This window comes from Agelaius phoeniceus, chromosome 29 (assembly GCF_051311805.1).
Source record: "Agelaius phoeniceus isolate bAgePho1 chromosome 29, bAgePho1.hap1, whole genome shotgun sequence".
Taxonomy (NCBI): domain Eukaryota; kingdom Metazoa; phylum Chordata; class Aves; order Passeriformes; family Icteridae; genus Agelaius; species Agelaius phoeniceus.
In genome coordinates, this window is record NC_135293.1 from 3,205,266 (window position 1) to 3,218,261 (window position 12,996).

Genomic DNA, 12,996 nt, shown 5'->3' on the forward strand with positions numbered 1-12,996 from the left:
CATTTTTAGAGATGCAAAAGGGTTTAAATGCAATAAAACACCACGGAATTCAGGTCTTCAAGGAGAACAGTCCCTCTTGAAGATGCAAAATTCTTCCCAATTTAGGAAAATCTCCTGCTTTCCAAAGGAAGCAATCCTGGTTCAGCAGCAGAGCCTCCTGGGCTCACACACACACTTATGACAGGGAATTTTTGGTTTTGAGGCCCTGGCACAGGGTGGCCAGAGCAGCTGTGGCTGCCCCTGGATCTCTGGCAGTGCCCAAGACCAGGCTGGACAGGAAAAGAGGGGAAAATGGGGAAAAATGGGGAAAATGGGGGGGGGGGAAATGGGGGAAAAATGGGGGGGAAAATGGGGGAGGAAAATGGGGGAGGAAAATGGGGGAGGAAAATGGGGGAGGAAAATGGGGGAGGAAAATGGGGGAGGAAAATGGGGGAGGAAAACGGGGGCAAAAGGGGAAGAAAAATGAGGGAAAAAGGGGAAGAAAAAAATAAATAATAATTAAAAAAAAGCAGTACAGGAATATATTCCTTGAGAACTTTCCTGTTTTCCTGCAGTGAAAACCCTTCACGCTCTTTCTTTTGACCCTTTCCCTCTGCTCACAGAACATTCCATAGGTTTAACACCATGAAGATATCCTGTTGTTCTCCTCCTGGGACATTTGGAGCTCTCTCTGGTTCTAATCCATATTTTTTCTGCTGTTATTTACATGAATGACTGTGCAAGACACTTTATTTGACAGCCCTACACACGCCCATCACTCCAGCACCTTCAGCAGAGGGGAAAAGCAGGAACCAAACCCACTGCAGGCTCCTCACCTAAATTTTCCTTTTTTTTTCCCCCCATGGGCTTGCTGGAGAACTCCTGCTCCCACCTGAACATTCAGTTGGTTGCATGAGAGAGAATATCAGACCCACAGGCAAATAAAATCTGACTCATTTTACATGCTTGGGTTTGAAAAGAGATTTCTCCACGTGCAGCTTGTGAATGGATATAAATAACTGCAGTTTTTCTCTTTATAGGAATAATTCCATATCTGATCCCCTGTTCTGAAAGGATGCAATTGCTTCTCAGGCATTAATACAAAAATTTCTGTGGCTTCAGGGACATCTGACAGCGGCTTCTGACATGGATTGTAAACCCCTCCAGAGGGCTTTTTCCTCCAAGAAAATGCAATAGTGTTTTAATTATAAATCAGCCATATCAAGGGAAATCCTAGAGAAGGTAAAGCAATGTGCACTCCTCCTTGAATTATGAGATCAAATTAAACTTCACAATGATTCTGCTTAAAAATTCTTTCCTGAGATCCCTTCTCTTCCCAATATAATGAGATAAAGTTATTAACAGAAGAGGTTCTTTAGAAGCAAAATATTTTTACCAGCTCTCAAGGATGCAAAAATTTTACACCTCTTCAGTTTCAATTATAAATCAGCCAAATTAAGGGAAATCCTAGAGAAGATAAAGCAATGTGCACTCCTCCTTGAATTATGATATCAAATTCAATTTCCCAACGATTCTACTTTAAAATTCATTCCTCAGATCCCTTCCCAATATAAAGTTATTAACAGAAGAGGTCATTTAGAAGCAAAATTTTTTTACCAGCTCTCAAGGATGCAAAAATTTTGCACCTCTTCAGTTAAACAGTCCTTAAAAAAAATAAATCTTTGCAGCACAAGAACCCCAGCAGTGAATGCAACGTTCCACAAAATGTAATGAGTTGCAATGAATGGAATACTCCCACAAATATAGAGCAAAGCTCAAGATTTCAGTTCATCTGCCCTGAAGGGCTGGCTGGGCACGAGGCACATTCTGTCCACCTCAGCTTGGCTGCAAGAAACACCATGTTCTCCCAGAGAGAAGGGGAAAAAAATAAATAATAAAAAGGGCAAAAAAATTCCAAGACACAGAGCCTCCAAAGAAATGGGATCCAGATGTTGGAGATAACACAGCTCACTAAGCAGCCATAAACAGCTCCTGTTAGAGCACATTTGCACCTCAGCTTTTCCAAGGGCTCTCAGTTAATTACTGGCTTGGCCAGGTTGGGTTTGCTCAGCCTGCTCTGAATGCCTGTTCCCTCATTTCAGAGAGATTTTTTGACAAGTGGAATCTCTTCCTCCCCTTTCTCAACGTTAATTGCATCTTTTCAGCACTCAATGGCCTCCTCCTGGCCCTCAGAGGGAACCCCTTCCAGGCAGAGATCCACATCTCAACCCTGCACCCTCATCCCATTGATCCCATCCCATCCCATGGATCCTATTGATCCCATCCCACTGATCCTATCCCCATGGATCCCACCCCATCCCATGGATCCCATCCCATAGATCCCATCCCACGGATCCCATCCCATCCCATTGATTGCATCCCACTGATCCTATCCCATCTTATTGATCCCATCCCATCAATCACATCCCATCCCATGGATCCTATTGATCCCATCCCATCCCATTGATTCCATCCCACTGATCCTATCCCCATGGATCCCACCCCATCCTATTGATCCCACCCCATTGATCCCATCCCATGGGTCCTATCCCATCTTATCAATCACATCCCATCCCATTGATCCCATCCCATGGATCCTACCCCATTCTATTGATCCCATCCCATCCCATTGATCCCACCCCATTCTATTGATCCCATCCCATAGATCTTATCCCATTCTATTGATCCCATCCCATCCCATAGATCTTATCCCATTCTATTGATCCCATCCCATTGATTCATCAATCCCATCCCACTGATCTCATCCCACTGATCCCAGCCCATTGATCCCATCCCATCTTATTGATCCCATCCCATAGATCCCACTGATCCCATCCGAATCCCATCCCACTGATCCCATTCCATTCCATCCCATCCTATTGATCCCATCCCATCGATCCCATCCCACTGATCCCGATCCCAATCCCATCCCATTGATTCTATCCCATCCCATTGATCCCATCCCATTCCAATTCCATCCCTTACCTGCTCCAGGCTCTCAATATCTGCCCGAAACCCCGAGAACAAAGGCACTTCCAACACAGCCATGTTTGAGGATCCAGAGTGCAGCCATCTTCCCATGGGAACAAAAACAGAGAAAATGGGAACAAACTCAAGATCCATGGACAACTCAGAATGGAGAAACCAACTCCAGAAGAAGGAAAAAAAATAACATATTAAAAGGCTCTCCTTGTTGAAGTGCTTGGGAAAAGCCACAAGCCACAAGTTGTTTTTTAAAAATCCTCTTTTCTGCTTTTATTTAACAAAATGATGCCCAGCTCAGAGGGGGTAAGAGATGTCCTGGAACACAGAGGCAGAAAAGCAGAGGGATGCAGTCACCTGTGGGGCTGATTGCTTTCTTTTTCAATTAATCACTGAGAAAATGCCCTTGGGAAAAGGAAATAAACCCTTGGAGCAGGAGAAACTTGTGTTCCACCCTGAGAGGAGGGCTGTGGATGGACTGTGGTGGGAAAGGGATGCTAATCCCTGACACCAGGCAAGGTCATTCAGTCCTGGGCTTCCATAAATGCCTGTTTCACCCCTGGCACTGAGAAAAGGACTTCTGCTAATGAGTCAGTAAAGTGCTGTTAAATCACTGCCTGTATCATCCTCCAGAGTATAACTGAAAACTCAGAAAAAATCTCTGAAATTGAGTTGTTATAAATGTGCACAAAACCCCACACAAGAAAGGCGTGGAGAGAAGGGGCAAAATCTCAATTTTTGCAGCATGGCAGAGGAGTGTCCATCCTTAGGCAGCTCCTGGAATTCCAGAACAAGGTGGGGGCTCCTTTTCTCTGTGCTGCCAGCAGCTCCCAGCCCTCCCTCCTTGGCAGCTCACCCGTTTGCTGTGCCCTACCTGGGCTGGGCCCAGCAGGGAAATGGGGGGAAAATGAGGGGAAAATGAGGGGAGAATGGGGAAAGCTCTAAGAAAACACAATCCCACGGCTTCCAGCACCAGATTTGCCAGCTCTGAGCTGGCTCCTCTCTCTGGAGCCCCCTCAGCTCAGGGGTTGGGGTGCCACACTCCAGCCCAAGGCTCACAGTAGCATGAGGAGGCTCTGGGTGAGGCACTCAGGGCTCCCAGAGCCATTAAACCTCCTCAATTCCCATCTGACTCCATGCTCCTCCTGGTAATGGGCACAAAAACTTGCAAGAGCATGCAAAGTGTATTCAAACACAGCCACACTCCCAAATAAATCATCCAGGATCCCTCAATTCCCATCTAACTCCATGTTCCTGTTGGTAATGGGCACAAAAAGATGCAAGAGCATGCAAATTGTACTCAAACAGAGCCACACTCCCAAATAAATCATCCAGGATCCCTCAATTCCCATCTAACTCCATGCTCCTGTTGGTAGTGGGCATCAAAAGATGCAAGAGCATGCAAAGTGTACTCAAACAGAGCCACAGTCCCAAATAAATCATCCAGGATCCCTCAATTCCCATCTAACTCCATGTTCCTGTTGGTAATGGGCACAAAAACTTGCAAGAGCATGCAAAGTGTATTCAAACACAGCCACACTCCCAAATAAATCATCCAGGATCCCTCAATTCCCATCTAACTCCATGTTCCTGTTGGTAATGGGCATCAAAAGATGCAAGAGCATGCAAAGTGTACTCAAACAGATTCACAGTCCCAAATAAATCATCCAGGATCCCTCTGCCTGCATCTCCCCAGCCTCTGTTACACATCACAGCTCTGTTTTCCACCCTGGGCTCTCCCTAACCCTTCAGCAGTGCCCCAGGGATGTCACTGGCCATGGCAACACTTCATCACATCCTGAGAACACCCCCAGCTCCAAAACAGCTCAGTTGTCACCCTCAGCTGCACTCCTCTCTTCACACTGCCCCAGCAAGATGATGATGATGGAGCTGAGAGCATCATTACAGCAAGAAGGGGAGGAAAGGAAGATTTCATTTGCTTTTGTTTCCTTTCCAAGCAATCCATCTCCCTGCACTGGGCTTCTTCTCAAATTTCTGCCTCAGCTGCAGCAATTCCCAGGACAGGAGTTTCAGAGCTATCAGCAGAGAGGTTGTGCTGATGCAGGGCAGCCTCCTCAGCATCTGACACCGCTGTGGAATTTCATCCTCTCCTCAAAACAGGCTGAGGGCTCGGGCAGGGGGAGAAGAGGTTGGCACAGTGACATTGTGACACTTGGGGGCAGTGCTTGTGCCACAACACATCCCCACAGACCAGGGGCAAGTTTGGGCCAAGAAAAACAAATCCCAGCTTTTCCTGGGGCCCTGCAGTCTCTGTGTGCCCTCGTCACTGCAGGAAGGAAGCCACAGAAGCTGATAAGGGAGCCAGAGTTTCCCATTAAGCTCTGATAAGGCAGCCACAATTTTCCATTTCCATCTGAGGCACTCTCTGGAGTTCTCCTGTTGCAGAGAAGCAGCACCTGCCCTGCTCCTGGTCACAAACATGAAATTCGTTCTGAATAATAAAGTCAAGTCAGTAATATTTGTAAAACTATTGACACAATTAAGATATTAGTTAACCAGTTGAATTTACCTTCCTCTTTGAGAGTTTTAAGAAAATAGTCCAGAACCTTTTCTTTTCACCCTTACACAAAGAAACCACATCACATTTGTAATTTGGAATGACTCTGTGGTGAAAATAATCCAGAACTTTTTCTTTTCCTCCTTATACAAAGAAATCACATCACATTTGTAATTTGGAATGACTCTGTGGTGAAAATAATCCAGAACTTTTTCTTTTCCTCCTTATACAAAGAAATCACATCACATTTGTCATTTTCAGAGTTTGGAGAGGCAATAATGAAACTCAGTGATAACATAAGAAGGAGTTGTCCCTTCTTGACCAGTAGGTGAAAGATGATTCCTAAAGGCCAACCAGGTCTTAGATCTGTGTGAGCTGATTCAGTCCTCAGCATCAGCTCTTTCCCCTCATTGCTAACACAGCCCCTGACAATTTTGGGGCTGTAAGCATTAGTCCAGTTCTCCAGATCATCTCTTCTTCATGGTCTGGCTCAGTGGTACTCTGGCATTGATTAAAAAATGTGCCAAAGATTGACAGACAACACTATATATGTGTAAAGATATATACACTATATAATATAGAATATATATATTTACAAACTATATTATGTATATATGTATGAATATTATATATTTATATATTATATATATTTATAAATTTTAAATATTTTATTATTATTTATGATCAATATATATTAAATATCTAAATATTATATGTATATATTAACTATTTATATAAAGAGGAGGGCAATAGTAAATGTCTGCTTTTTTTTTTTCCTTTTGAGAAGAAAGAAAATTGTTTCTGTAAGAACTGTGGATTTCTAATAATAAAGGACTTTTCATGCCTTCTGATGAGGGAGTTTCTGTATCACCTTTTCTGTGTCTGATACACCTTTGGTGACAATGCACACACCAAGACCAGCAAACCAAGAGCTCAGTGAGGAGCAGGACTGGCATTTCCTACTGGTGCAGGTCTCCAGGATATATACACTATATATAATATAGATATTTACAAACTATATTATGTATATATAAATATAATATATTATATATATTATATATTTATAGATATTTATTATTATTTATTTTTAATATTTGTATAAAGAGGAGGGCAATAGTAAATTTCTGCTTTTTTTTTTTCTTTTGAGGAAAAAGAAAATTGTTTCTGTAAGAACTGTGGATTTCTAATAATAAAGGACTTTTCATGCCTTCTGATGATGGACTTTCTGTATCACTTTTTCTGTGTCTGATACGCCTTTGGTGACAATGCACACACCAAGACCAACAAACCAAGAGCTCAGTGAGGAGCAGGACTGGCATTTCCTGCCTGGTGCAGGTCTCCAGGATATATACACTATATATAATATAGATATTTACAAACTATATTATGTATATTTAAATATAATATACATATTTTATATATATATATATTTATATTATTTATTTTTAATATTTGTATAAAGATGAGGGAAATAGTAAATGTCTGCCTTTTTTTTTCTTTTGAGGAAAAAGAAAATTGTTTCTGTAGGAACTGTGGGTTTCTAATAATAAAGGACTTTTCATGCCTTCTGATGATGGAGTCTGTGTATCACCTTAGTCTGTCCCCGATACACCTTCGGTGACAATGCACACCAAGACCAGCAAACCAAACATTCTGTGGGGGGCAGGACTGGCCTTTCCTACCTGGTGCAGGTCTCCAGGATGACTTTGTACTCCCGGTGGTCCTGGTCTGAGGCCGGGTCCTCGTCGTCCCCCAGGGCCCTGTCCCTGTGCAGGGCTCCGGGGCGGCGCTCGGCGCCTGAGCCCGAGCGCAGCGGGGCCGGGGCTGGCAGGGGCTGCTCTGCCTTGGGCTCCTTCAGGTTCACCAGCAGCTGGAAGGCTGGCTTGGCTATGGGATCAGGCACGTTGTAAGTGACATCAATCTGCAGTGGGAAGAGGGGAAATAAAAACTAATCAGGGTGGGTTATTACAGCTCCAATGTAATCTGTCACAGACATCTTTGATGGAAAAGCCTTTCCTCGGGATTTTTCCTCCTGAGAAGCTGAGAGGCCTCAGGAACAAAATGTAAACCATGGTTATCTGCTGCTGTGGAATGCAACAGGTGCATCTGGGATTGGGCTCATGTGGTTGTTTCTAATTAATGGCCAATCACAGCCCAGCTGGCTCGGACTCTGTCAGAGACACAAGCATTTGTTACCATTCCTTCTTTTTCTATTCTTAGCCAGCCTTCTGATGAAATCCTTTCTTCTATTCTTTTAGTATAGTTTTAATGTAATATATATCATAAAATAATAAATCAAGCCTTCTGAAACATGGAGTCACATCCTCATCTCTTCCCTCATCCAAGAACCCCTGTGAACACGGTCACAGTAATCCAATGTAATGTTGACACTGACACAAAAAAGTGTCCACAAACGTCCAGCAGACACAAGAGCTCCTCAGAGGGGGAGGCAACAGAGGCTTTACCACATGTGGTAATCACATATCCTCTGAACACAGACAGACATGGTTCTCTCCCAGGATTTTCCTGGGAAGCTGTGAGAAAGTTCAGAGAAGAGAATGAGAAACAATTCATGTCTCCATTTGCTGCACCTGTTGTTGTGCACATGTGTTATGGAGATTGTTTACCAAAGGGTGATTTCTTAATTGGACACTGGATGGTGTTTGGATTGATTGACCAAATAAGTTAAAACTGTATCAGACAGTCTGTAGAGGTTATGAGTTTTTTTATAGTATAGTATAGTATAATATTGTATAGTATAGTATAGTATAGTTTAGTATAGTATAGTATTGTATAGTATAGTTTAGTAAAGCAATTGATCAGGTGATTTCTTAATTTTTAACTGGATGATGTTTGGATTGATTGACCAATTAAGTTAAAACTGTATCAGACAGTCTATAAAGGTTATGAGTTTCTTAATAGTATAGTATATTATAGTATAATATAGTATAGCTTAATAAAGCAATTGATCAGCCTTCTGCAATCATGGAGTCAATGCTAATTATTGGAGCCATGGAGTCAATGCTAATTATTCCCCATTCAGGGGGGATTGTTGCTACAATAACACACACAGTTCTATCTCTATCTAAGCTCTACCAGAGCTTACATAGACATCTCCACATTCACTTCCCAAATTAAAGCAACACCAAGAGTTACAGAATTATTTTGAGAGACATTCCAAGTGTAAGTCCTTCCTCACAGCAAAGTGGGATTAGAAAAGCAGCAATCAGGCTGTGAGGTTATTGATCATCTGCTGCCATGCCTTCTCCAGCCCCATGACAAACTTACCTGCATCAGACAGCAGCCTTCACCCTTGGCACTCACAAACAGCCCTGTTGGAATACTGGGGATCTGGGGAGAATGCACAAGACAAGGCAGGGTGCTCAGAATGGAAATGAATATTAAATGAACTCTGTTCTGTACAAAATACCTTTATAAAGGACATTGCAGAAGGGAAGTGAGCATGGCTTAGTCTCTTCACCACCTGCACTTACAATGGCAGAGACAAACAGCAGCACAAAATCAACATCAGCCATTGGTTATGGTGAAAAATGCCTTTAATTAGGAGTGCTGCCTCCTTCCCAGCAGAATCCAGCCACAAACCCACAGAAAGTCCCACAGGTCTCAGTGCTTCACTTCTGCTTTTACCATCACTGATCCAAGTCCTCATTCAGAACCCAGCTCACATGGATTGCTTTAAAACCCTGCCTGCCCAAAACCACCTACCACTGCAGTCTGAAGGACCTTTTTATTCATCTTGTTAAGCTCAAAGGTCTCCTGGTAGTCCAGGTTTGTAGAAGCCAAGGAAATGGTCAGGTTGACTCCTCCAACATAAGAAAGGATGGCATATTCAGCCAGAGCCTGCAGGGCCACACAGGTGTCCTGGGGGCCAGAAGAGGGAGAAATCAGAATAATGAAGAATTCAGGAGCACAGCAAACTTCCAAACAGCTCCAGCTGGCACAATCTCCCTTATTAATTCATATAGCAAAAGAAACATCAGGTTTTGCTCACTTTTCCTATCAAAGGCACCTGTGAGGACAAACTCTGGGTTCCTTTCAAACTACCAGCCCGAGGAGAAAGCAGAAAGGAGCCGTGGAAAGTTTTTCTTCTTAGCAGAACACAAATAATTTCTGTCAGGAAGATGGAAACTCCACATTCCTGGATCAATTGCCAATGCATGCACCCCAGCTTTTCCAGAGGCTGCCCACCTGAGTAGATGAGAATCCTCCCAGTGCATTCCTCTGCTGTGAGAGCCACTTGACCACAGGGAGTGCAGAGGCCACATCTCCCAGGAGTGTGTAGGTCAGAAGGGCATAAGATGTCATTTCCACCTCTGCAGAAACAACTGAAAGAGGTGGGAATTTAAATAAAAAAATAAAAAATCAAAATACCACATAGATGTGAGAATCCAGGTCTAGAGATAGTTCTATGAATATTGATTAACTGAAAAATAATTCTAAAAAGTTAAGAGTCTGTAGAAGCAAACACAGGAAAAGGGAAGTTAAAATGTCTGCACCCAAGGTGCTTCACCTGCCTAAAATATCTCTGCTTTCAACAGAAGCCTCCCTTCAGGCAATAGATAGCCAAGAATAAAGATATTTACACAAAAAACTCCTTTTTCTTGACTGTATCCCACAAGTAATTCCTCTCCCACTCCAGTTCTACTCTGCTGCTGCCCTGCCCTAGAGATTTTCATACAATATCCAGTCAGATCTCTCTTGAGCACTGCTGCACCTACATGATATCCAAAAGGTCAATGGCTTTAAGTGGCTTGAAAATTACAGCATCATTCAGTTTCTGTGGCTTTGACAGCCAAAGTGTAGAAAAACCAGCTGAAGAGTCAGTGCTACAATCCTTGCATTCATTTGAAAACACAAAGATAAACAGTTCTAAAATTAAATTTATTTGAATTCCCTCAGATTTCCATTTTGAATTATTACTCCCTGACGGAAGAGTGAGAATCACTTGGGATTCTGTCTCTATAAAACTGGAGTGAAAGCTGATGAGACATCTGGGGCTGAAAAACCTGTCCTGTCTGGACCACATCTTACTCTGCCTCTCATTTATTCTTTCAGCACCATGTTACCTGCCTTCCTGAGCTCTCTCTTCCCTGGACCCTTCCCTGACTGAGTGACAATTCCAGAACACCTTATATTTTATAAACCATTCCCTGCAACACATGCAGGCTGATTGTGGCATCCCCTTCCCTTTTCTCTGCCTTTGCCTCCAGATTCCCAAATACCTGATTGAGAGAGTCCATCATTAAACCCCATGAAGGTGTCTTCATCAGTGACAAGGGTTCCTGTGAGGCTCCAGTGTGTAAATCCATCTGGGAGAAGAGGGCAGAGGGACAGGGCTGTTATCAGAGCAGCTGAGCCTCTGTGCAAGGGAAGAGTCAAATTCCACTTTTGCTCCCTGCCCTGAGCTCCCTGTCCCTCCTCCTGGACATCCAGTCCCTGGGCTCCCTTTGGGATGACAGAGATCATTCAAAAAAGATCAGATGATCTTGGATTTTGGATTTAAATACACCAGCAGGGAATGTGAGGTGTTGCAGGGCCTCTGACACCTCTACAGGTGTTACTGCAGAGCCTCTGAACAACTCAAAATCACTCTGCTGGTTTGAGAACTGAACTGAACACCAGGGCTGTGGCTCTGATCTCTGTGTGGGACACTCACTCATTAATTGGTCCCCTACAATTCAGAATATTCTCTGATTTTGCTGCACTTGCCTTCCTTCAGCATCAGCCACATGTGTGGAGCCCTCTCCAAAGAGAGCCAGGAGCACCTTTGCCTTACCAAGCCAAACTGTGCCACCTTGGGTTTGTATAAAAATTTTGCCTCCTAATTTTTTTATTTCTTTTCTTTATAATCTACTGAAAAAAGTCCAGATTTAGAGTTTGTCCTGTTGGTGTTCCTGTTCTGATAGGATTTAAAGGATCCTACCAAGGGACTGATCCCAAAGAGGGCACAAAGGAGCTTCATGGTAGCCCAAACGTGCTTGTGAAAGGAAACTGTGATGATTTCCATACGAACACAAACGTTATCACTTTAGAAAGATGGGATTTTTCTTCATTTTTTTTCCCAAAATCAGCCTCTTTCAATGAAATTATCAGTGAGGAATCCCTGATCCCCCAGGCCCCATCCTGTCCAGCAGCTCAGATGATCCAGGCTGTGTTTGGATGGCGTGGGGACAGAATAATGAAGAACACAGGAACACAACAAACTTCAAACATCTCTGCTCAACTCCAGCTGGCAGAATCTCCCTTATCAATTCATATGGCACAAAACCCACCAGGTTTCTGCTCCTTTTTCCTGTCAAAGGCCCCTGTGAGGAGAAGCAGCTCCTACCTTGGGTGATGGCCATGCTGTTCATCCTGCGCAGCGTGGCAGCTGCACTGGGGCTGTGCAGCAGGGTCAGGGCGTAGGCGCTCAGGGCAGTGGTGTAGGGGTCTTCTGCTGAGTACAGGTTGGACTCCAGGAAGTGTTTTGCTTTTTCTACAGCTGTTCTTTCTTCCTGCATTCACAGGGGAAAGAGGCCAGGTAGATGTACCAGTGTCAGGAGCTGGAATTGCTTTATTACTTGTTACATTTAAAAAAAAAAAAGGCAACTTGTAGCATTCACATTCTCTGAAAAAATCCCCATTTTTCTCCTGGGAAGCTGAGAAGCCACGGGGAAAAGGAAAACAATTCTTATCTCATTTGCTTCTCCTCTGTTTTGCTTATGTGGAATGTGTTTGGAGATTGTTTCATTGGTTTCTGATGTGAATTGTTTTTACTCTTTGGCCAATCAGTGCCAAGCTATGTCAGGACTCTGGAGAGAATCATGAGTTTTTAATTATCTTTTTAGCCTTCTGTAAGAATCCTTTCTGTTTTCTTTAGTATAGTATAGTATTCTTTAATATAATGTAGTATTATAAAGTAATAATATTTTTCAATATAATATAGTATTATAAAGTAATAATATTCTTTAATATAATATAGTATTAGAAATTAATAATATTTTTAATATAATATAGTATTAGAAAGTAATAATATTCTTTAATATAATATAGTATTAGAAAGTAATAACATTCTTTAATATAGTATTAGAAAGTAATAATATTCTTTAATGTAATATAGTATTATAAAGTAACAATATTCTTTAATATAGTATTATAAAGTAATAAATTAACCTTCTAAGACCATGGACTCAGATTCATCATTCCTGCCTTGGCCGGGACATTTCCCAGCAAATACAATAGCAACCAAACAAAAACCACCAACAAAATCCAAACAAAAACCACACAGCCAACTCAGGAAGATACATTTTGCTCTCTGCAGAACAGCATGGACACTTTGAGAATACATTGGACACCCTGAGAAAAGCCATGCATCAAAAAAGTGCAAACAGCAGAGTGAGAATGATTTAGGCAGAGAAAAGCCATGCATCAAAAATTAAAAAAAAAAAGTGCAACCAGCAGAGTGAGAATGATTGAGGCTAACTTTTAGACACACTTTTCCTCCCCTGCAGCTGAAG

At 42.6% G+C, this 12,996-nt stretch overlaps 1 protein-coding gene across 1 annotated transcript in view; it reads right to left on the bottom strand.

The window, feature by feature from the left end:
• Window positions 1-12,996, bottom strand: part of CPAMD8 (C3 and PZP like alpha-2-macroglobulin domain containing 8) — a 71,167-nt gene that overhangs the window by 17,257 nt on the left and 40,914 nt on the right. The window contains exons 30-36 of the mRNA XM_054650375.2: window positions 11,829-11,994; window positions 10,723-10,809; window positions 9,689-9,825; window positions 9,206-9,361; window positions 8,768-8,830; window positions 7,162-7,400; window positions 2,965-3,052 (exon numbers count right to left, since the gene is read on the bottom strand). Coding sequence (XP_054506350.2) covers window positions 2,965-3,052; window positions 7,162-7,400; window positions 8,768-8,830; window positions 9,206-9,361; window positions 9,689-9,825; window positions 10,723-10,809; window positions 11,829-11,994 — 936 coding nt within the window. The remainder of the gene's footprint in view (window positions 1-2,964; window positions 3,053-7,161; window positions 7,401-8,767; window positions 8,831-9,205; window positions 9,362-9,688; window positions 9,826-10,722; window positions 10,810-11,828; window positions 11,995-12,996) is intronic.